A 22437-nucleotide genomic window follows, 5' to 3' on the forward strand; every position below is an offset into this window, starting at 1 on the left:
CAACCTGCTATTGCATTTTATGGGGTGAACTCTCTGCTGTGGTCCAACTTCTGCTGAGTGCAGCAGAGCAAGGGAAGTGGTAGGTGGCCAGTTATGACCCTCTAATTCTCTGCCCCAAGTTAGAGGAGCCCAGAAGCTGCTCTATCGTGCCCCAAATGGCTTTGGTCCTCTAGGGGATCATTCATCAGCTGAGAATTGCTAGAGTGCAGGGCACTCTGGCCAGTCTTTCTCCCCATACTTCCAATACAACCCTGACTGCCCACTAAACTGGGGGTTGCAGAGAGGCAATGATCAAGTTTTCTCTGCATCCACTTGGGACTCTCTGACTCCAGGTGTATCTCCATCAGATGACTGAAGGGAGCAGATTGGCGCAGAAAGCCCGCCCCATGTGTTTGAATGATCTGAAATCACATTTCACAAGTGCTGCAGTCTATGAATGTGCAAACTATAGCACCCTTTGGTTGCGGGGGCAGCAGACTACCCATCCATAGACAGGGGGCCAGATTCTCAGCTAGGGAAACTGAACATAGTTCCTTTAAATTCAATAGTGTTATGCCCTTTTACACCAGCTGGGGATATGGCCCATGATGTGGATGTACATCATACAGATTTAATACAAGAGAAAATCAATTTTGTTATGGAACATCTCCCCCCTCCCAGTAACCCTATGTGAAATCCTGGGCAAGTTTGCACTCACATACACTTCCTGCCTTAATACAAAGTGGCATCTTCTACTGTTCCAAGTGTGTGTTTGGGGCATTATGCAGCTTGATCCTGCATGTCAGACTACCTGGCGCAGACAACCAAAGGGGATGCAATTAAAAAAAATGGAACAATATATCATACGTTTATTAGGGAAAGAAGCTATATTTAAAGATCATATATTTGGCACTGCATTGAAGCAAAACAAAATGTGAAAACAATTCAGTGTTCAATCCCAGCACCACTGTGAAAATAAAAAGCTCTTTTAATAATCACTTTAGTTATTTTTCTCCCCATACATTTACAATAACTACAAAAGCAGCTTATAAGATATTAGTCCTATATGGTATGTAAACTGGAATGAGAGTGACAGATGATCAAGAGGTTGAATTTGTCCCCCAGGTATATTGCTATTTTCCCAGGCCGTCAGAATGCTGGAGTCTTTTTTGACGTGAGCAAAGGCTTATAAGATGTAACAGCGAAACAGTATGGCCACAAAGGCTAAATCCCTTGGGGTCAGAGTAAACTCAATGCTACATTAAGAGAAAGAGTAATATGGCAGGAGAAATTGCTTCTGATGCATATTGAAATTCTATGTTACTGCCCACTTCCCAAATAAGGTTTGTATTCCTGGCTAAAAATCAGGAGCGCACCTCCCAGACACACCAGCTTTTGCTTCTCCGCCTTTGATGGAAGACATGCTGTGTGGTTTGCCGTTCTGATGTGCTTTAGAGAAAGAATGAGGACTTTCACACTTCATTCACATGATGGATCGGAGTCAGAGGAGTTTCGTGCTGCTCAAGCATCCTAGAGGTGCCTGTTTTGTTTAGAAAATGAGTTAAAACTTGTCTGCAAGTCCTGTGTTATCTTACTGTGCCTCCATTCACACAGTGAGACTTAATAACCTCACAAGGAATAAATAATACACAAAGATGATGAAAATGAATCAAACAAAAACTGAACTCAGCCTTTTAAACAGTACTGGACAGAAAGTTTAACTTAAATGTTGACACTCTGCTGGTACGGCACCTATGCTGGTTTATAATGCAATTTTAGTATAGGTAAAAAGATTTACTTCCATTAAATATCCAGTCCTTTGGTTTGCTAGGAAGCTGTCACAGACCTTTGCTCACTAATAAGAAGAACAAAGTTCTTTTCATGGTTAATATATTGTGCATAGTAAAATGTTTCATGGACTAAAAATCAGAAGATCTATTAATTAACAGCACCTTTTACATAAAAATCCCAGCCATATTTATCTAGTGAACAAGAAAAACTCAGCTTCTCTATGTAGTACTTTGGACATAGAGTACTGTATTATATATATATAAAAAAAGCGAATTTACATTGTGACCTGGTGTTTAGTCCAGCAATGGGCAAACCCACCAGAGAAGTTTAAAGTAGAATATATTCCCTTTGGTGAATGTCTAGCAACTTGGCATGATTGTATAGTAAAACTCAGAAGCATGGAACTCCACAAGTTGTAAGTGATGGAGCATTCCATTAATAACAATGAAAAGTGTTTAAAATTCCATTAAGCAAGCATAGCATGCTTAGGTCATTCCTGCAGGATACACGCACCTTCCAAGTTTTTGTGAACAGTAAAGTTTTAGGTTTCACTGAGCACTGGTTGCACCCATTACAACCACATATCTATGCCTTTTAAGACCCAGAGAAGGAAAGTAGGGCACCAAATTCAAATGCTGTCCCAAGCCGAGAGCTCAAACAGCACCACAGATTTCAGCTGAGAAAATGTGTACAGTATTTGATTTGGTTGGGGTCTCTTGAGCAACTGGTCTTAGCTGGTTTCTTTCATGTTTTATTCTTTTCCTAAACAACTGGTCACAGTCTTCCAGTACAAGTCATTTGAAAGGCATGGTTGGTGCACTCTCCATACAATCTGCAGGTGGACTGCTACATGGTTACCATTTCCCTGGAATTGGCACGCCACACTCATACCAGCTGACGTAGTAGTAAGGTGTTGTGTAACCAATGCGCCCAAATGACACGGGTTCCTGGCGATACTGGCGATAATACCCTGTTGGTGGAAAAACAGCAGCGGTTCAAGCCAAAGGCAAAGTAACTTGACAAATGACGTCTTTGCAGTACAGAATATATGATATATAGTATATAGAACATATAGTAGGTACCACAACAAAAACTAAGGCATGGGAGCCACTTATTAATCCTCAAACTTCATGAGAAGTAGGATTGTTAACGCCGATGCTCTAGCCTGCTTCAATTCTGAATGATTGCATTCTCCCTACATACATTTTGGTTTGGTTTTACTGTTCTAAATATCTAACTATTGTGCTGTTAACGAGCTTTTGCATTTCATTCCAAAAGGTGTCTGAATTTCAGTAACAGGTGAAGTTATCCCTCTAGATAAAATTTGCATATCAATTCAAGCTCATGAAGCACTTTGGAGTGAACATGCCATAGAAATGTTAAAAGACTAGCTAGATGAGGTACTATCTTTTATTGGACTACCTTTTATTGGTGGAGGGTTCAAACTTTCAAGCTACACAGAGCTCGTCTTCAGAGTTCTGTGCAGCTTGAAAGTTTGAACCACCCCTCAACAGAAGTTGGTCCAACAAAAGTTATTACCTCATCCACCTTGTGTCCTTCATCTCCTGGGACCAACACAGCTACAATCAAACTGCAAATAAAAATAAAAGGAATTATTGTATCTTAAAGGGTTCAAGATGGGATTCACAAATATTACTTTTTATAACAAAACAAGGAGGCAAAATTACATGCAGCAAATATAGAGTTAAACCCTCCTCTTTTTTTTAAACTGATAGCCCCTTTCCCTCATCTGTATAAAGGATGTGACAGCTCAAAGCATTAAAGACTTTCAACATTCTTTCTGCATATTTTGTACAGTGGAACATCTGAAATGTTGATTCCTGTGCCAGTTGTATAATTTGTGTGTTCTACATCTCTGCTTCTTAGAGACAGTAATGTACAGCTGGATTAACAATCCTTATTTTAAATAGAGAAGTGCAGTATGATTCTATGATATCTACATGTAAGTGAATACTTCAGTTTCTTCATGGGACCCCAACCCTTAAAAAACAACATCAAACAGTGTAAGATGAAAACCAGTAATGCTGAGTGAATGATTAACAGCAGTCTGTAGACCCAGGCTCTGAGACTCGCTGCTGCAAGTTGTTTTGGTTTTTTTGGCAGTGTAGACATACCCTAAGGGTTTTTTCTATTTTCTGTCTTATTCCAATAATTTATTTGCAGACTCATTCTCTTTGTTTGAACTTTCACAAACTGTTGTGGTTTGCAAATTATTATACCAGGACATCACACAATACAGTCTCTCAAACTGTGGTGTCAATCTGGTTCCTAATAAAAGTGATATAAATGTAGACAGGGAGGCAGAAAGCCTCTTAATTCTATATACTGGGTGAAGTGCAATTCCTCAGCTTTCATTTCAGCTTTCCTTTTTTATTTTTACCTTGAATGGTGGGCAAGGCTTCTACATATGACTGAGGCCCTGTTCTTCCATCCATGTGTGAATCCACAAACTGGCAGTGGTCCTCACCTCTCCCCCAGCTATCTCCAATGCCGTAGAATGTATCTGAAAGGTGACATATAAGATTAGAACCGACACATATTGTTGTTTCAAATGGCCTTATCTCAGCCAATGATGCTTTCCTGTTTTCAGAAAAATAAAGATGGGAGAAAATGAAATACTATAGTGATGAGCAGCAATACACCAGTAAATAAAAATATAAGAGGTGATGAATGCTACATTTGCCAATGGGAATTAAGAGAGAAAAAAGCTTTGTAGTTTCATTAGGAACATTCCCTATGCTAGAATCATAGAATAGTAGGACTGGAAGGGACTTCAAGAAGTCATCTAGTCCAGTTGCCTGCACTCATTGCAGGACTAATTTTATCTAGACCATCCCTTGCAGGTGTATGTCCAACCTGCTCTTAAAAATGGAGATTCCACAAACTCCCTAGGCAATTTATTCCAGGGCTTAACTGCCCTGACAGTTAGGAAGTTTTTCCTAATGTCCAACCTAAACCACCCTTGCTGCAATTTAAGCCCACTGCTTCTTTCCTTAACGAGAATAATTTTTCTCTTTCCTCCTTGTAACAACCTTTTATGTACTTGAAAACTGTTAGCATGTCCCCTCTCAGTCTTCTCTTCTGCAGACTGAACAAACCCATTTTTTTCAATCTTCCCCCATAGGTCATGTTTTCTAGACCGTTAATCATTTTTTGTTGCTTTTCTCTGGACTTTCTCCAATTTGTCCATATCTTTCCTGAAATGTGGTACCCAGAACTGGACACAATACTCCAGCTGAGGCCTAATTAGTGTGGAGTAGTGCAGAAGAATTACCTCTTGTGTCTTGTTTACAACACCCCTGTTAATACGTCCCAGAATGATGTTTGCTTTTTTGCAGCAGTGTTACACTGTTCATTCATATTTAGCTTGTGATCCACCATGACCCCCAGATCGCTTTCCGAGGTACTCTTTCCAAAGCAGTCACTTCCCATTTTGTATGTGAGCAACTGATTGTTCCTTCCTAAGTGGAGTACTTTGCATTTGTCCTTACTGAATTTCATCGTATTTACTTCAGTCCATTTCTCCAGTTTGTCCAGATCATTTTGAATTTTAATCCTATCCCTCCCCGCTTGTTTTCACCCACAAACTTTATAATTGTACTCTTGGTGCCATTAAATCACTGATGAAGAAACTAAACAGAACTGGACCCAGAGCTGATCCCTGCAGGACCCTACTCAATATGCCCTTTCAGTTTGACTGTGAACCACTGACAACTATTCTCTGGGAACAGTTTTCCAATCTGTTATGCATCCATCTTATAGTAGCTCCATCTAGGTTGTATTTCTCTAGTTTGTTTATGAAAAGGTCATGTGAGGCAGTATCAAAAGCCTTAGCAAAGTCCCTGGAATAAGTAATTTATCAGAATTACAGTACAGATTATAGCAGACGAAATTTCAACAAGACCCATTATTTTAATGTGTTATGAGGAAGTAAAAATAGCCCCAGACACCAGTATTGCTAGGTTGACAGTACTCTCAAATTTAAGCCAGAAACTGTGACGATAGGTCTCATATACAGGAGCTTTACTGTTCTGGTTGTTTGCATATTACTGTCATGGACCAGGATGTAGCCCAGGAATCGGCAAACTTTGGCACGTGGCTGCAGTTTGCCGATCCAGGCCAATGGGGGCTGCGGGAAGCGGTGGCCAGCACATCCCTTGGCCTGTGCTGCTTCCAGCTGCTCCCATTGGCATGGAGCAGTGAACCGCACCCATTGGAAGCCAAGATTGGCCGAACCTACAGACGTGGCAGGTAAACAAACCGGCCCGACCTGCCAAGGTGCTCACTCTGGTGGGCCGTGTGCCAAAGTTGACGATCCCTGATGTAGCCAGTCACATCTAGTGGTTAGAGGAGGAGTCATAAACCAGAGCTAGAATCAGAGTCCCGAGTCAAGCCAAGGGTCAGAGCTGGAGCCAGTAGCCAGAGGTAGGGTGTAGAAGCAAGGATCTGGAACAAGGCAGGGTGCTATGTTGCAGCCGGCCTAGGATCCACTTAGTTCCTCAGACAACTTCCTGTTCCTTCTTCTGGCTTACAAAGCACGTCTGAGCCAACTGGAGAGGCTAGATGTCTCCTCCAAATCAGGAGCTTTGTGGGCGGTTTCTCTGGACTACACTCCCTGCTGGTACCAGCAAGCTGTCAAGTGGTGGCTGCAGTCTGAGGACTGCCTGGAACCCGCAGAGATGGGCATGAGACCACAAGTCCTCACAAATACTCATTTATACATGTTCTTTAAACAATACAAATATTTTGCTAAAAACCCCATTAAAACACTTTGAAAAGCCTAGGGGATAACCCCATTCAACATTCCCTCTCAATACAACCTATTATTATGGCTACAATTATATGACAGCCCTTGTTGAACAGCTACAGCTTCTGGATTTGCTCGAACAATTGCTGCACTACCATGTATCTAACCTGTTCAGAGTATAAGTCCCCTCTTTTATCCATTCTGTGGTTCTCTCTTGTGTAGTCTGCAATTAATCCATGTGTGGACTTCCCATTACGATGTCAGAAGTTCTGCATGAGTAATGAGTACAGAACATTTCAGAGAGAGCTCTATTATGATTAGAGAGTACAACTTTGCTTTCACTGTGGAAACTGCTTTAGGTTCCCATCCTTAAGAGCTAAATGCTGCCATATGTGTATCCAAATTGTGCCGTCAGTTTAGCCATGTACTCCTTTGATAGGGTCCACAAGTGATGGATACAGTAAGTGAAGGGGTGACAGCACTGTAAGAATAATCCCAAAACATACCTTTCAGGTCATCACTGAGGTAAATCTTGTACCTCAAAGAGTTGCAAAGAACCACTCCCACAAATTTTCGGTACCAAGTGCGTTTCACATACTGCTTTCCACTGCAGTCTGAGTAGGTGGGATCATATTTAAAAGTGAAAGGGATCCAGATGGGCTCACCACCTTAAAAAAACAAAATAAAATAAAAGGAGAAGCCTAGAGGATCAGTCTTGTATTTCAGCATTTTATCAAGATGAATGTCCTGTTCCCAGAAGATTCTGTGGCAGGTTAATAAACTACCCTTTTACTTTGAAACAGCTGAGTTCGAAAATCATATTTAAGTCTCAAATGAAATAAAATTGATGTCTTAGTCAAGTCCCTTCCAGACATTTGTCATTAATGTATTATTAAAATGGTGTAAAATATGCTTACATATAGCATATTTATGTGGATCATAGATTACTAGGCCAGAAGGGACCATTGTGATCACCTAGTGTGATGTCCTGTATAACACAGGCCACAGAACTTCCCCAAAATAATTCCTAGAGCAGATCTTCTAGAAAATACATCCAATCTTGATTTAAAAATTGACAGTGATGGCAAATCCACTATGACTCTCGGTAAATTCCCCTCACGGTTAGGAACATGCACCTTATTTTCAGTTTCAATTTGTTTAGCTTCAACTTCGAGCTACAGATCACATTATATCTTTCTCTGCCAGATTGAAGAGCCCATTATTAAATATTTATTCCCCATGCAGATCATGTCAGAGATGGACAATTCCTATCCAATCATCAAATCCATCCTCTCTGCAAGGATCCCATCTGACAAGATGTACCACAAAAGTGACCATTCAGGTAGCATGTTAGCTATCACAGACTTACAGGAGCACTCGCTTTCTGTCTGTTTTAATTCAAACCACAAATGTGAAAAGATAAAATTGAACCACAAAATGTATGTTGAACAGTAAGAGATACTATTTAACCGTCCCATACCCAATTCATTTTAGTGCACCTAGAACTGGGGTGTGGAGGAGTGGGCATCTTCAAACAATGGGTGGGCCTATATACAATACCATTGACCACTGCTGCAATACTTAGATGCAGTGGGTGTGCCCCCAGTTCCATTCATGCAGTCCCGCTGAAGTCAATGAGGTTGTACGGATGTGACTAAGGCCACAGTTTACCCTGGAATATCAGCCTTAGTTCTTATTTCCCTTGATTTTGTCCCCAGTTCAGCAAGATACTTAAGCACAGATCTAATTTTAAACAATGAACAGTCTCATTGCCTTCAATTGGATGACTTCTAAACCTAAAATTAAGCATAAGCCTAAGTACCTTGCTGAAATGGAGGCTATATGAGTGTAGGTCAGATCCTAGCGCTATCTGAATGCAGTGTCTTGTGGTTTAACATTACACCCCCTCACCTCCCAAAAAAAGTAAGTTTCATCACTAAAGAACAGATGTTGTGGAAAAAAATCTGCAATGGGTAACAGGCTTCAGCATGGAGTAAAATCTGTTGGTGTTGTGTTAAAAAAGATGAGATATGAAACCTAGAGGGCTCTCTCTCTCTCTCGTGATGTGTGTGTGTGTGTGTGTGTGTCTGGGTGGAAAATTTGGCTTTCACCACAGAAGCTCAAGTTAAATCAAAACAGATTTGACACCAGCAAAAAAATAAATAAAGATCTTTTGCTGAGTCTCAAATGAACTAGTTTTTTCTTCACTATGTTGCAGTGGTTATAAGCTACCATTTAATAATTATGTTGCACATGATCAATATTACAAATAATTGGTTGTTCCTTTATATTAAATAATGGAATCCACCTTCCTTCTAGAATGTCTTTGTACCAATATGCATGCAAGATAAAATAGATGTAAGCTTACAATGTGAAAATGTTAATTTTCTTTCATGTTATTTCCTAGAGTCCTCTTTGTTTTTTTATTGTTTTATTGGCAACTGTTAAGAATGAGAAGTATGGTTTTAAAAATGTCAATTTGTCTTTCTTCCTTTTTACAAAGCACAAACATAGGGCCCAATCTTGCAAACACTTGCATGTGAGTAACTTTTACACACATGAGTAACTCATTGAACTCAACTGAAATGGACATGGATTCAACTGAATTGACCTTAATGACACTACTTAGATATGTAAAGTTAGTCAAATGTGGTTTGCAGGATTGGGGCCATAACACTTCTCTATACAAATAAAGCAGTGAAACGTTCATTTCAAGAACAAAATATCAAGAAAAGAATGCGATTAATGTTAATATTTTTATTCGTCAACTTCCTGGCCACCATCAACAGTGCTCAAGAGAATCCTTGCAACAGCTGCTCTGAAGTAGGCCATTTGGCTTTCAGAATATAATCAGAATGCCTCTGGAAAATTGTCTTCATATTAAAACACCAGACCACTTTTGGAGAATTATCATTCAAGATACAATTATATCCCAGGTTCTCACCACCAGTCACCATAGCTCCACTCCACATTTGGTTAATAAACTCAGACTTTATTACTGACGAGTAAACACCCCCTAAGTGAAATCATTTACTGGTCATGTAGAGGTGTCCTCCAAACTTGGTCTCAGTGCCAGTAAGTTGTTTCCATACAGTCTCCAACGGACTGGTGTCTGGTGTCTTGGGAGTCCATTACTTCCACCTTCATCAAGATCCTGGAACAACCCACCTCTACCCAGCAAGTCTCAACTCAGCATAGTAGTTAGAGATGGAAAGGAATGCTTAAATAATTCAATCTAGCCTCATGAAAGTGCAGGGTATAGTCTCCCAATAAAGGGTATACCAGGTATAAACAGATTCTACACTTGATTTTAGCCTAACATAATACACTTCACTTACAATACTTCTTTTAAGAGGTAATTGGCTTCAAAAGCCTGATGAGACTGGAACACAGATTCTTGAGGTGAATCAGGAGCTGGGAATTAACACATAAATTTATATCACACTCCTCCCTTAAACTCTAATGGTAAGTAGTGTGTCATAGTGCCTAATTTTTACAATGCCCAGATTTGTTTCACAGGTTTTATAGACAATATCAAGAAAATATCAGTAGTGAGACTTACCAGGTGGTCTGACAATAAGCAGTGGATTATCTGTAAGAATGAAACAAACAAAAGAAACAAATATTTTAGTGTTTTCTCTCAAAGACTAGTGTCTCCTAATGTTACAGTGTACTAGCTATCATGCAAGAAAGAAATATCAGCTTCAAAAAAAAATTGTCTCTAGCTGTTTTAAGAACGCTGAAGATATGGGTTTCTGTTTCTTTTCAAAACAAATGGTGCTTAAGTTACACCAATGTTTTTCACATTTGATGGCACGCACCTGCATTTGGATTATATATTTTATTCTGATGGATCTTTAAACTGCAACAGGTTTTTTTGTTAAAATTAGTAAAAACAAAAAAAACAAAAAACCTTTATTCTGTTAGCTTTTAAAAACAGACTTCTTTACTTCAGCCAATCAGAACCAGTTTAAACATGCAATCTTTTAAAGGTATACTGTGTTTTTCTTCTCAATTATTCTACCTCACAGATCAGTCAGCACCAGCTGTCTATACAGGCAGGTCATTTTGCTAAATCCCTCATTTAGGGCCTAAGTACCAGTTTTGGGACCACTGTGATGCACATGCCTCCACCCTCCCAACCCTTTAGGTAGTTAAATCCCTCTGGACGCCTAAGTTTTCACCCTCAAAGATTCCTAGGCACCGACACTTCTGTTTCTGGGTATGTGCACTGCTGCCTCCCTCTAGGCATCCAGATGCCTATCTCCTGCCTAAGACTCAGAGTGATGCATGAATTGGGGGAAGACAGCAATCGGCAGCCTAACTTACCTGCAGGGCCTAACCTGAGTATGCTTAGTGGATTGGATCCTGCAGGCGAGCACATACAAAAAAAAAAAAAGCCAGAGGAGGAGAAGACAACCCTCATAACTTTTAGCCTGGTGGTTAGCACACTCAGTTGGTATGTGGCAAACCCCTGATTCAAGTCCCTCCTTTGCCTGAGGGGAAGAAGGGATCTGCCACCTCTCAGATCCTTACTCTAACCATCGGGCTCCGGGACAGTCTCCTGTGGGGTTCCCTCAGTTTCTCCTGTTGAAACTGTTCCACTCTGGCTAATTAAAAGAGTAATGGGAGCAGAGAGCTGGATCCTGAGTCTCTCATGTCCTGGGTGAACGCTCTCCTGGAGAGGGTACAGAGCTGAGAGCCACAAGCACTGATAGGCACCTTCCTGCAGCCCAGACTTAGGCACGTGTATCTCTGTGAGAGGAAGGCTTACCACACACCCCCTCTCACTGGCATTTCCCATTGGCTAGCAGAGGCAACTCCACACTTAGAGTGCTGGCTTTTATGGATCACAGTCTAAGGTGCCTATCTCTCCACATTCACTGCATAGAGAGCCTAGGCTCGCAACTCAGTGCTGGTCCTGCAGTTTTTCACGGTGCCTAAAAATTAGCTGTCACAATGCTGAGCGTTACCATGCTTACGTCCTTTTGTGCATCTAGGTCTTAGTAGTGGATAAAACAACAGGAGCAATTCTTTGTATCCGTCATTGTGATTTATATTGTTTCTTGAATTGGCCTTTCTTTGGTGTAAGATGCTTGAAGACAAGGTACATGGTTATCTATTATTTGGCAAAATTCCAGGGAACTTTCATTATTTGATGAAATAGAAAGTAACCCACTGTTCTCAGTCCATTTTGCAAAGAACTTACGAAAAGCTGTGGAGCTCTTTACTGTCCCATTGAAGTTAATGCTAAAAATTCTGCTTAATTTACAGCTGACCATGCAATATGCCTTTAAAATATCTGAATTCATTTCATAAGACCATTTACTTTATTGCGCAGTTTTTGTTTTGTTTCTATAAACAGAACTTCCACTGATTTTAATGGAAGTTCTGAGGCAGAGACTGGAGGATCAGGTTCAATGGGCACACATAGAAGCAATATATATCCATGTTGTCGTAGGGCCAAAACCGGTGACCCTTGAAGCCAATGGATATTTTGCTCAAATAAACTCTGCAGAGTTTGACCCCTTGTTAGTCAGTAGTATGACTGGCCTGCAGCTCAGTAGAAGAAATAAAAGTAGATAAAAATAGCCTATTGAGTACACTATTTTTATAGAGTATATTATCCTCCAACATTCTATTGGCACTAAGAAATTGGAGCAGACTTCATCAAAGAAAGAAAAGAGAACTGAAATTTGCCTGTCGGGTGGAACAATTGTTTCCTATATCCCTCCCAGAAATGAGTACTTCCAGCCCTTCAGCTGTTCACAATTAGAAAGCTAGTTTATTAAGTATCTGGACAACCTATCAAAGATGTATTTAACTTCCTATTGCCTCCACACCACTGAGTATGAGCTATCTTTTCTATTTTAAATTTAACTTTTCATTCCCTCTAAAGTTTCATTAAAACTTCCCACCTCTTCAGTGACATGAAAGAGTACATACATTTTCTTGATTTTCTTGAAAACAAATGGTTTAATGAGACTTTTTAAGCAGAAAAGTTGAACATCATAGTCATCACCATGGCTTTGGCCCTGGTCCGATCGTACCTGTTATTAAGATCTCAGCTTTAAATGAAGAAATAAGCAACACTTACCAGATTCTGTGACAAATGAGACTGAAGAGCTAATAGGCCCATAACCATAGGGATTCTTTGCTTGGACTTTAAAATAGTATCTATAATAAAAAGAGGAATAAAGCAAACATTAAAAATAGTATTGATTCCCTGAGCATAAGAACATAAGAACGGCCGTACCGGGTCAAACCAAAGGTCCATCTAGCCCAGTATCTGTCTACCGACAGTGACCAATGCCAGGTGCCCCAGAGGAGGTGAAGCTAGCAGGCAATGATCAAGTGATTTCTCTCCTGCCATCCATCTCCACCCTCTGACAAACAGAGGCTAGGGACACCATTCCTTATCCATCCTGGCTAATAGCCATTTATGGACTTAACCACCATGAATTTATCCAGTTTTCTTTTAAACGCTGTTATAGTCCTAACCTTCACAACCTCCTCAGGTAAGGAGTTCCACAAGCTGACTGTGTGCTGCGTGAAGAAGAACTTCCTTTTATTTGTTTTAAACCTGCTGCCTATTAATTTCATTTGGTGACCCCTAGTTCTTGTATTATGGGAATAAGGAAATAACTTTTCCTTATCCACTTTCTCCACATCACTCATTATTTTATATACCTCTATCATATCCCCCCTTAGTCGCCTCTTTTCCTAGCCTCTTTAATCTTTCTTCATATGGGACCCTCTCCAAAACCCTAATCATTTTAGTTGCCTTTTCTGAACTCAGCAACAACTCAGCTATAAAGACTATAAAGATGAATCCAGAATTGCAGCTAATGTAAACTGGTGTAACTCCATTGGGCAAAAGGCACCAGTAAGTTTAATGGAGCTATAGCAATTTATACCAGTTGAGCAGTTGTCCCTTTGTTACAGACATTTTCACAGTAGTGAAAATATCCATGTTTGTTGAAGAAAAATAAATAATCCAGGCAATTATAGCCAGTTTGCATCAAACAGCATGTTTGAAGGGAGCACTTGCCAACAGGAATGGAATAAAAGATAGAAAAGTCACAAGATATGTCGTGATCTCAGTTGCGGCAATGTAAATCCAGACTAACTCCAAAGATGTCAATAGTATTAAGTCTAGATTTAAAATAGCATATCTGAGACGAAATTCTGAATTTTTACATTTCTTTAGAAGTGGTAGCATTTCGAGATTAGAAGTAAGTGAATAATCTTAGAAAAGTTACATATGTTGAAGCAGCAAAGAATCCTGTGGCACCTTATAGACTAATAGACGTTTTGGAGCATGAGCTTTCATGGGTGAATACTCACTTCCTCAGATGCATGCATCTGCTTTTACAGATCCAGACTAACACGGCTACCCTCTGATACTTGGTACATATGTTGAGTTATTAGTTTGTTATCGAAGCCTTGATTCAGCAAGGTACTTAAGTAAGTGCTTAACTTTAAGTGAGAAGTCCCAGTAAAACTCAAATGCTTTGCTGGATAGAAACTCGACTATTCAGCTGCTTAAAATTAACCACATGCTTAAGCATTTTTCATTTCATTTAAAAATTTTACGTTTTGGTTAAAAAAAACAACCAACTGCCCTTTTTGGTGTTCAGTTTTATGGGTCTTTGTTTTCTCCCCACTTTCTCTCCCTTTTTTCTTTTTATCCATTCCGCCACTAGAAAAGGGAGAAGGAGTTTAAAAGAGACCGAAGGGGGGGAATCAAAAAACATTTTTAACATTAATAAGAAATTTTTAATTTTTTCATGAAAAGTTTTGCAAAAACGAAAATGGTTCAAAAGTTTTCATGGAACACACTTACCATTGTCTGACTAGCTCTCCTTTTGGGCTACTTTTTCTTTTCCGTGGAGTCCCCACCCTTGGAGCAGTGCAACTCCAATGCAAGCCAATGCCTCTACACTGCCACAAATCTGGGGGCACTCTGTGGGCCAGAGTCATTGCTGAGGCAAAAGTCGTTGCTGAGGCATGTGGACCTATCACATTTTTGGCTGGGTCCCACCTGTGACCAGTGGAACCCAGTATCTGTCCCATCTGTGATTCAGTGGAAGTGGGGAACCCCACATCCTCTGCTCAGAGGTTAGGGTTTGTAATGGCAATGCTGACAGGCACTTATACAGGATGCTAATCACAGGGCTGCTACTGCCCGAACTACAAGACCAGATGTTTGCAAATACTAAGTTTCTGTTGCTGAAATGAAAGTGAATGTCTGCTCTTCAGAAGCAATATTGCAAAAAGCAAGAGGCAATTTAAGTCGGTTACTTGGCAAAAATTCTAGCTTAAAATGCATGATTTTTCATAAATGCTTATGTTAAGCTTCTTCTTTCCTTGCTGCTTGCTTGATTCCACTCTTGCAAAATAAATAAATAAATAATAATGATACCCGGCATCTTTAATGACCATAAATATTTGCATCTCATCCAAAAGCAAGTATCTCCAGAAGCATAGTGCCTCCTAAAATCATCTATGACCAACATAACTGGGTCAGCACTTGCTCTGAGGGAAGAATGCCACCAACCCCCTGGATTATTTCCCTCGATAATCTCCCATCCAAGCAGCAGGCCAAATGCTCCTTAGCTTGTGAAATCTTACAAAATCACTGCGTCACATGCTCTGACTGCCGGCCACAGCCTTTTTCTTGTTGTATTAAGCCAACTCACTACAAAAACAGAATTCTAACCCTAATTTCCAAAGTGGTAACAGCAGTGCCAAGACACGTCACCATGGGAAAAAATCCATAGGAACTTGTGAATCAATTATCTTCTGCGGAAATCGGCAGTCTAGGTTGAGCTCTTCCCCTCTTCCCAACTTTGCTGAATCCCTTCCCTAGGCTCCCAGCCTGCTCCATCCTACCATGATCTCTACTTTCCAGTTCCCCAGCCCCTCTTCTCATCCTTGACAAACCCATGCTCACCTTCTGTACCCTTCTCTCCCACCCTCTTCCCTGAGAGACACTTCCCCTCTCCTCACCTCTAAACTTGTTCTTTAGTTTCCCTGGGGGGGATGTTGGGTTGTGGGGACTATATGTTACATCCCTCTATGATCACTTAGTGGGGCAGGCAAGAAGGAAGGGAGTTCCTCTTGCAGGAACTATGAGGCTCACAACAATAGTGGAAGTATCCAGCACGGGCTGAACATAAATACAACTGGTCTTGGCCTTTAGGGGTGGGTTGTTAACCCCCGACTCCTTGAAAGTAACTAGTTTTTATGTTTATCACACATTGGGCCATCTGAAGGATTTTAGGGAGGGTTAACGAGGAGATTCTTTGGGATACACACCAAAGATAACTGCCGTGTTTTACCTCAAAACTCTCCCTTTCTCCCGCTCCCTCTGCCAGCCTCCTGCTGAGGAAGTGGATCCCATTTTCCTTCAGTCTGACCACAGTGATCAGTTTGCTTCAGTTTAGATGGGCTTACATTAAGGCCTGCCTTTGCAAGGAGCAGGGCAAGAGACTTAATGTTTTGAAAAAGTGAAGAGAGTTTCTCCTTTACCAGACCCAAAGCCTGGTTCCCACAGGCCCCTCCAGCTCATCAGTGATGACCATTTCATAACTGTTTAGCTAACTCTTCTGATCCAATTGGCTGCTGAGAGGAATTTCAACTTATACCCTAACATATATAAAAGCCTAAGAGTAACAGATGCATCTTGTGGCACAGGAAAGTGCAAATGGTCAAAATGTAGTGACATTATAATAAAAGAGGCCATGCAGCTGGACTATGTTAATTTCCTTTAGAGTGTGTTGGCAGAGAAGGACAGGCAGTATGGGGCACTTACACAAAATTAACCCATGTTTTGCTCTTGATTCACAAGGTTTATTGTCCTATTTATGGACAGAAATGGGAAACGGGGGCCAGATTCCTGCAGTCAAGATCCATTTTTGGATTATAATCTATGACATCTGACAACAGCTTTCAAGAGAACTCAGTGCACTTTGGTTACATCCCTTCTTCACTCCAAACACAGCCCTTTACTGGGGCTGGTAAGGGATATGGTACAGGGACTGGCTATACCATTGCTACACCCGTTGGAGATGCCCCCACACTCAGGAATCCCCAGCAGAGGAGAGCTGGGTAGTTTCCCTACTTTTCCATTGCCTGCACAATACAAAGGGTCACATAGTAAACTCAGAATGCAGCCTGGGTGTGATTCCAAAGAACAACATTTGTTTCCTTGTCCTCTCTCCCACAACACTTCTCTCATTTATGTACAGGAGCCCCCCTCTCATCTCCAAGTCCTGTCACACCTCTCTTCCAATAAACATCCTCTGACTGGACTTGTAAGGAAAGAGAATCCCATCTAATCCCTACCCCCAAACGGCAAAGAAATAGCAGACTCATGAAGGTGGAGGAAGTGTGAGCATACCAATACCCTGTATGACTGTGCATCACCCATGTGATCTCTGGTTACATATTTTGAAATCTGTGAGCATTCCAACAAGCAGAAGGAGGAAGATAAATGGGGCTGAAACAAGAGAAATCATGACTTGATTAAAAAGCTATTCTTCAGCCTAACATGAGCCCTTTGTGATAATTTAGTGTATCAGATGCCAATTCTCCCCTCCACTAGTCATGCTTATGGTATGAAACATGTTTCTCTCCTTATAAGCAAGAAGGGAAGGTCTAAGTTTAACAAAAGTTGACACGTTCTCAGTTATCCTCACACCAGCATGCTGCATCCATGTTGAAGACTTCAAGGGTTTCTCTACTCCAAGGGGCAGATCCTCAGCTGGTATAAAGTCTCACAGCTGCCCTATCTACGACAGTTTGCACCAGAGGAGGATCTGCCCTATATCTCTGCTGCATCTGACTCTTTTCTTTCGCTGTGGTCAGAAACCAGCAATTTTTGGTCCACTCTTGTTTTCTGCAAACAGTTCTGAATGTAATTAATGGCTACATGATGTCCACAAATGCAATTCACATTGTGGCAAAGAAAGCCACATGAAAGGCTGGAATTTAGGAAAGCTGTGCTTTCTCCTCATTCCTAACCCAAGCCTTTAATTGTGGAAATATTTGCCAGTGATTTAAATATAGGCCTCACTTCCTGACTGTGGCCAAGGAGTGTTCAGCACAGCTGAGAGGGTGTGGGTGGGGGTACAAGGTCACCCAGGGGACTTGTATTTACTGCAAGAGTTAGCTCAAGTTAGTACACTCAAGTTACTCCACTCAAATGAGAGGGACTACAACGTGAAACAGCACCGGAGTTACACAGAGCAATTAGATTAACAGTTGATGAGTCATTACAATTCAGCTGGTGCATCCCCACTGCATTACTAGTTCCAGCATCAGCAGTACTCAAGAGTCAATCCACACCCCCTGAGGAGCCAGTTAGCTTGAGCTGAAAGCACATTTACAATTTGTATATGTGATGAGGGAATCAGGTTGAGGCAAAACATGAGTTAAAGCTCAGGCTATCACTACACTGAAAACAAGTTTGATATGTGTTCCTTTAATCCTGGGATTCCAGCCTGGTTCCCAGGGTAAAGAAGAACTATGAGAATCTAGGAGTGCTTGTGGCACCTTTGAGACTAACAGAAGTCACCTACTCCAGGACAGGACCTCAAAGAAAGTAACAGAACACCACTAGCTGTCACCTTCAGCCCCCAACTAAAACCTTTCCAGCACATCATCAAGGATCTACAACCTATCCTGTCTCCCAAGATCTCACAGATCTTGGGAGACAGACCTGTCTTCACTTACAGACAGCCCCCCAACCTGAAGCAAATACTCACCAGAAACCACACACCACTGAACAAAAACACTAACCCAGGAACCTATCCTTGCAACAAAGCCTGTTGCCAACTCTGTCCACATATCTATTCAGGGGACATCATCATAGGACCTAAGCATATCTGCCATACGATCAGGGGCTCATTCACCTGCACATTTACCAATGTGATATATGCCATCATGTGCCAGCAATGCCCCTCTGCCATGTACATTGGCCAAACCGGACAGTCTCTGCGCAAAAGAATAAATGGACACAAATCAGACCTCAAGAATTATAACATTAAAAAACCAGTCGGAGAACACTTCAACCTCCCTGGTCACTCAATTACAGACCTAAAAGTCGCAATTATTCAATAAAAAAAACTTTAAAAACAGACTCCAATGAGAAACTGCAGAACTAGAATTAATTTGCAAACTGGACACCATTAAATTAGGCTTGAATAAAGACTGTGAGGTGGAGTGTAGTAAATCTTCAACTCACAGATGGAAAACGGAGGCCACAGCAGCTAAGTGAACTGCCCCAAGTCACATAGCAAAGGCTTGATCCAAACCCTGTTGGAATCAATGGAATGATTCTTATTTACTTCAGCAGGCTTTGTATCAGGGTCTATGTCTGTAGCAGAGCTGAGCACAAAACCCAGATTTCCTGACTCCCTGTCAACAAGACTACAGTCCCCCTCCCACAGGCACAGACTTTCCAATGCGCCAGCGGTGCTTGACACTGTCCCAGATCCCCCAAAGGGCCCTCCCTAGGGCTGAAGATCTGCAGGTGGGAAGGGAATAGAAGAGTTTTGGGGGGGATGGCATCAAAGGAGATGTGCAGTTCCTCAACCATGCAGCCAGCCAACCCTCAGCCTGGGCGTGCCCATAGTCTCTTTCAGTTTCTTGCCCCTGGATCCCCTACAGGAGCCCCCACTCCTATTCCCAGCAGGAGTTCAGGATCCGTTTTGTGTCCCATTACTTCTGGTCCCTGGCAGTGCTCTCCAGATCCTACCACAGACTGTTGGCTGGGAGCAACCTTACAGGGCCTCTTGCAATGTCAGTCTGCCTCCAAAACAGGGGAGGGGAGGGGAGGCGAGCCACTACCCAAGGCTGGTATCTCTTGCTACTGGTGCTCACAGACACTCCCTAGTCACCTCTCCTCCTGGACAAACTTCCCCCTTTTCCTGTGGCAAGATTTATATTTTTAAGCTCCCTTTCTCCAGGTGAAGCATGTGCTGCAGGTTCACCTGACTGGCACTGCCTGAGTGCAGGGGTGCTCATTAGCCTTTCTACCAGTAGAATGGGGGCATGTCCCATCACCCCCCAAACCTTGTGAAAAGTCAACAAAAACATGACTGTAACTGGAGGTTGCATTATCTCCTCTGCAGCTTCCTGTGAAACCTTCCTTTTGATGGCAGCATGGCCTAGGGGAGCAGATCTGTTTCTGCTGGGGGACAGGAGGTGCAGGGGATCCCAGAAGCAGTGTGAGGACATAGGAACTGCAACTAGAGGGGCCTGGACTCCTGCAGATTTCAGGGGAGCATCAATACATGCTGGCTCCACCCTTCTCCTCATCGATGGAATGATTTGGGGGAAAGGCAGTGAGAGGACCCTCTCAGAGCACTGCCAGGGATAGGCAAGATGGAAAGGCAAGGTCATGTTTGACTATGAATATACATGTGGTAAAAAATTAATTTCCTTATAGAAATATGTCATCACAGAATAATGCAAAACAAGTGATGTGTTCAAGGGCAACTGCTGAAGTTACTCCCAAAGGAAATGCCTTACCATGACTCTCTGCAGGGTTATGAAACTAACACATCACCAGTGTTTCAGTTCTGTTTTATACTTCTAGAGCACATGGAGTGATCTCAGACACATACACACATCATATAAATAGGAGGGCAGAGGGAGCCTTAAAGACTAGGGGCCTGATCTGAATCCCACTGAAGCTAATGGATCCTTCAAATGACTTCAATGGGATTCTTTCACTAGTTATCCAGAATGCAACAGCTTCAACAGTGGGCCAGAGAGAGAGCAAGCAAGGGACTGACTCTGCAGCCTGGTGATGAGTGCACTAATGTGCAGGGGCGGCTGTAGGGATTTTGCCGCCCCAAGCACGGCAGGCAGGCTGCCTCCGGCGGTTTGCCTGTGAAGGGTCCACTGGGCATGCCTGCGGGAGGTCGACCGAAGTCATGGGACCAGTGGACCCACCGCAGGCAAACCGCCGGAGGCAGCCTGCCTGCCATGCTTGGGGCGCCGACAGAGCACCCCCCAGGACTTGCCGCCCCAAGCACGCACTTGGCATGCTGGGGCCTGGAGCCGCCCCTGCTAATGTGGGGAATACAGTCCCCCTGCTCCAATGACTTTTTTAATTAGTTAGCCACAGCTTCAGCAAGAGTCTGAGGGAGTTCCCATCAGAATACCCCATAGCCTGCTGGCTAGAGCACTCATTTGAGAGATGTTCAAATCTCGTCTCCCCCTTGGACAGACAGGGGACTTGAACTGGGTAGGGGGAGGGTTCTCACATCTCCCAGGTGAGTACCCTAGCCACTGGCTAAAAGCGATGAGGCAAGTTTTCTTCATCTCCTCCTCTTCCTCCCACCCTGCCTCCTGTAAATACAGCATGAGCGCCAGTTCCCAAGGGAGCATTTGTTTCTGAGAATTCCAAGCAGAGGGAGCTGCCACCCTATCTCTGAGAGAGGCAGGGCTTAGCACATACCCTCGGCTTGGCAACTCCCATTAGCTAGTTTAGGCAAGGAGACTCCTAGTGTGCTGGCTTCTGTGAATCCCATTCTGAGGTGTCTCTCTCCCCCGCCCCCATTCATTGTACGGGGACTGGGAGCCTAGGCGCCGAACTCAGGCTTTGTGAATCCCAGGGATTTTCTAGGCCCCTAAAAATTAGATTCTTTGTGAATATAAACCTCTGTGCCTAAGTTTACCCATCCATAAAATGGGGATTTCACCAGCTTGCCTGTCTCCAATGTAAATTGAGCAAAGCGAGGCCAGAAACAATGGAAATACATGTACATACAAGATAAACAAAGCCATCAAACTAGCAAGTGGGAGACATCCACTTAATGATCAAGCCATGGGGGATGGAAGCTGTACTTCCAGGAAGCCTCACTGGCCCAGAAACAGAGACAATGGAACTTGAGGAAAAATAAGCAGAAATAAAACCATTTTGTCATCTATCACTCAAGGGACCCAAGAGGACAGAGCACTTAAAATCTGAGAAAGTTGGATCCTTCGACCAAGGGGACTGAAGTCTCTGGGAACTGCCTGTAGGTGAGAAACCTGCTCAGACAAAGACTGTAACTTACTAAAGTTAAGTTGCAGTCACTAGAAAGTGAGTTTTTGTTTGTACCCTTTCATATCTCTTTCACTCTCACTTGAAAGCACTTAAACTTATTTCTTGTTTTATTACAAAATCATCTCACTGCTGTTATATTGCAATAAGTTATAGTCTTCAGCTAAGCTAACAGGCTGCTGTACAAACTTAACTTCTATAAGTGTCCAGTAAGAGGGACTGGACACTGAGAAGGACACCTCTGGGGAACTCAGGAGTTGGGGTTCACTGATCGTTACGTGCAAGGCAAGGATTGCACTGGCAGAGTCCTGAAGAGTATGCTGGCAAGGCAGACAAGCTGGTGTGTTGGGGGGCTGACACATAGCTTAGTTGCAGCAAAGCTCACTCTTGCTGTGGCAGAGCAGTAACACAACTCACGGTTCTAGGTGCACTGAGCAAGACATCACAGAGGCAGAGAAAAGTGCTTTAGTGCAGAAAGGGAGCTGGAGTGGAAAGCACTCTGCTAAAAACTGACTTGTCCCAGCATCTTTTGTGAAAGGCTGATGGGCAGTCGGAAGCAAGAGGAGCAGTCAAGACAGGTGGGCTGTGCTTCCGATATAGATTTAAGATTTATTTGTTCATGTCACATGGAGCCTGATCCTGCTCCCACTAAGATGATGGGAAAACAAGTTGAAAATTTCTAAGATACTGTAGAATTTTGAGCTGTTTAAGGTTCTCCCAACCATGGTACCCAGGGTGTGACAACAGCTTTAAATCTTGGTCTGAAGTTGATCCCAGATTCATATGCTATATATGCCCTAGTTTGCATAATGTGACAGCCTCTCATATGGAATTCTGA

At 42.4% G+C, this 22437-nt stretch overlaps 1 protein-coding gene across 1 annotated transcript in view; it reads right to left on the reverse strand.

The window, feature by feature from the left end:
* Positions 1-831: 831 nt before the first annotated feature.
* The window catches only part of FNDC1 (fibronectin type III domain containing 1), a 130183-nt gene continuing 108577 nt past the window's right edge, over positions 832-22437 (reverse strand). The window contains exons 16-20 of the mRNA XM_050949406.1: positions 12636-12715; positions 10101-10130; positions 7045-7206; positions 4172-4294; positions 832-2740 (exon numbers count right to left, since the gene is read on the reverse strand). Coding sequence (XP_050805363.1) covers positions 2625-2740; positions 4172-4294; positions 7045-7206; positions 10101-10130; positions 12636-12715 — 511 coding nt within the window. The 3' untranslated portion in view covers positions 832-2624. The remainder of the gene's footprint in view (positions 2741-4171; positions 4295-7044; positions 7207-10100; positions 10131-12635; positions 12716-22437) is intronic.

The sequence above is a fragment of the Gopherus flavomarginatus genome, chromosome 4, assembly GCF_025201925.1.
Source record: "Gopherus flavomarginatus isolate rGopFla2 chromosome 4, rGopFla2.mat.asm, whole genome shotgun sequence".
Classification (NCBI taxonomy): domain Eukaryota; kingdom Metazoa; phylum Chordata; order Testudines; family Testudinidae; genus Gopherus; species Gopherus flavomarginatus.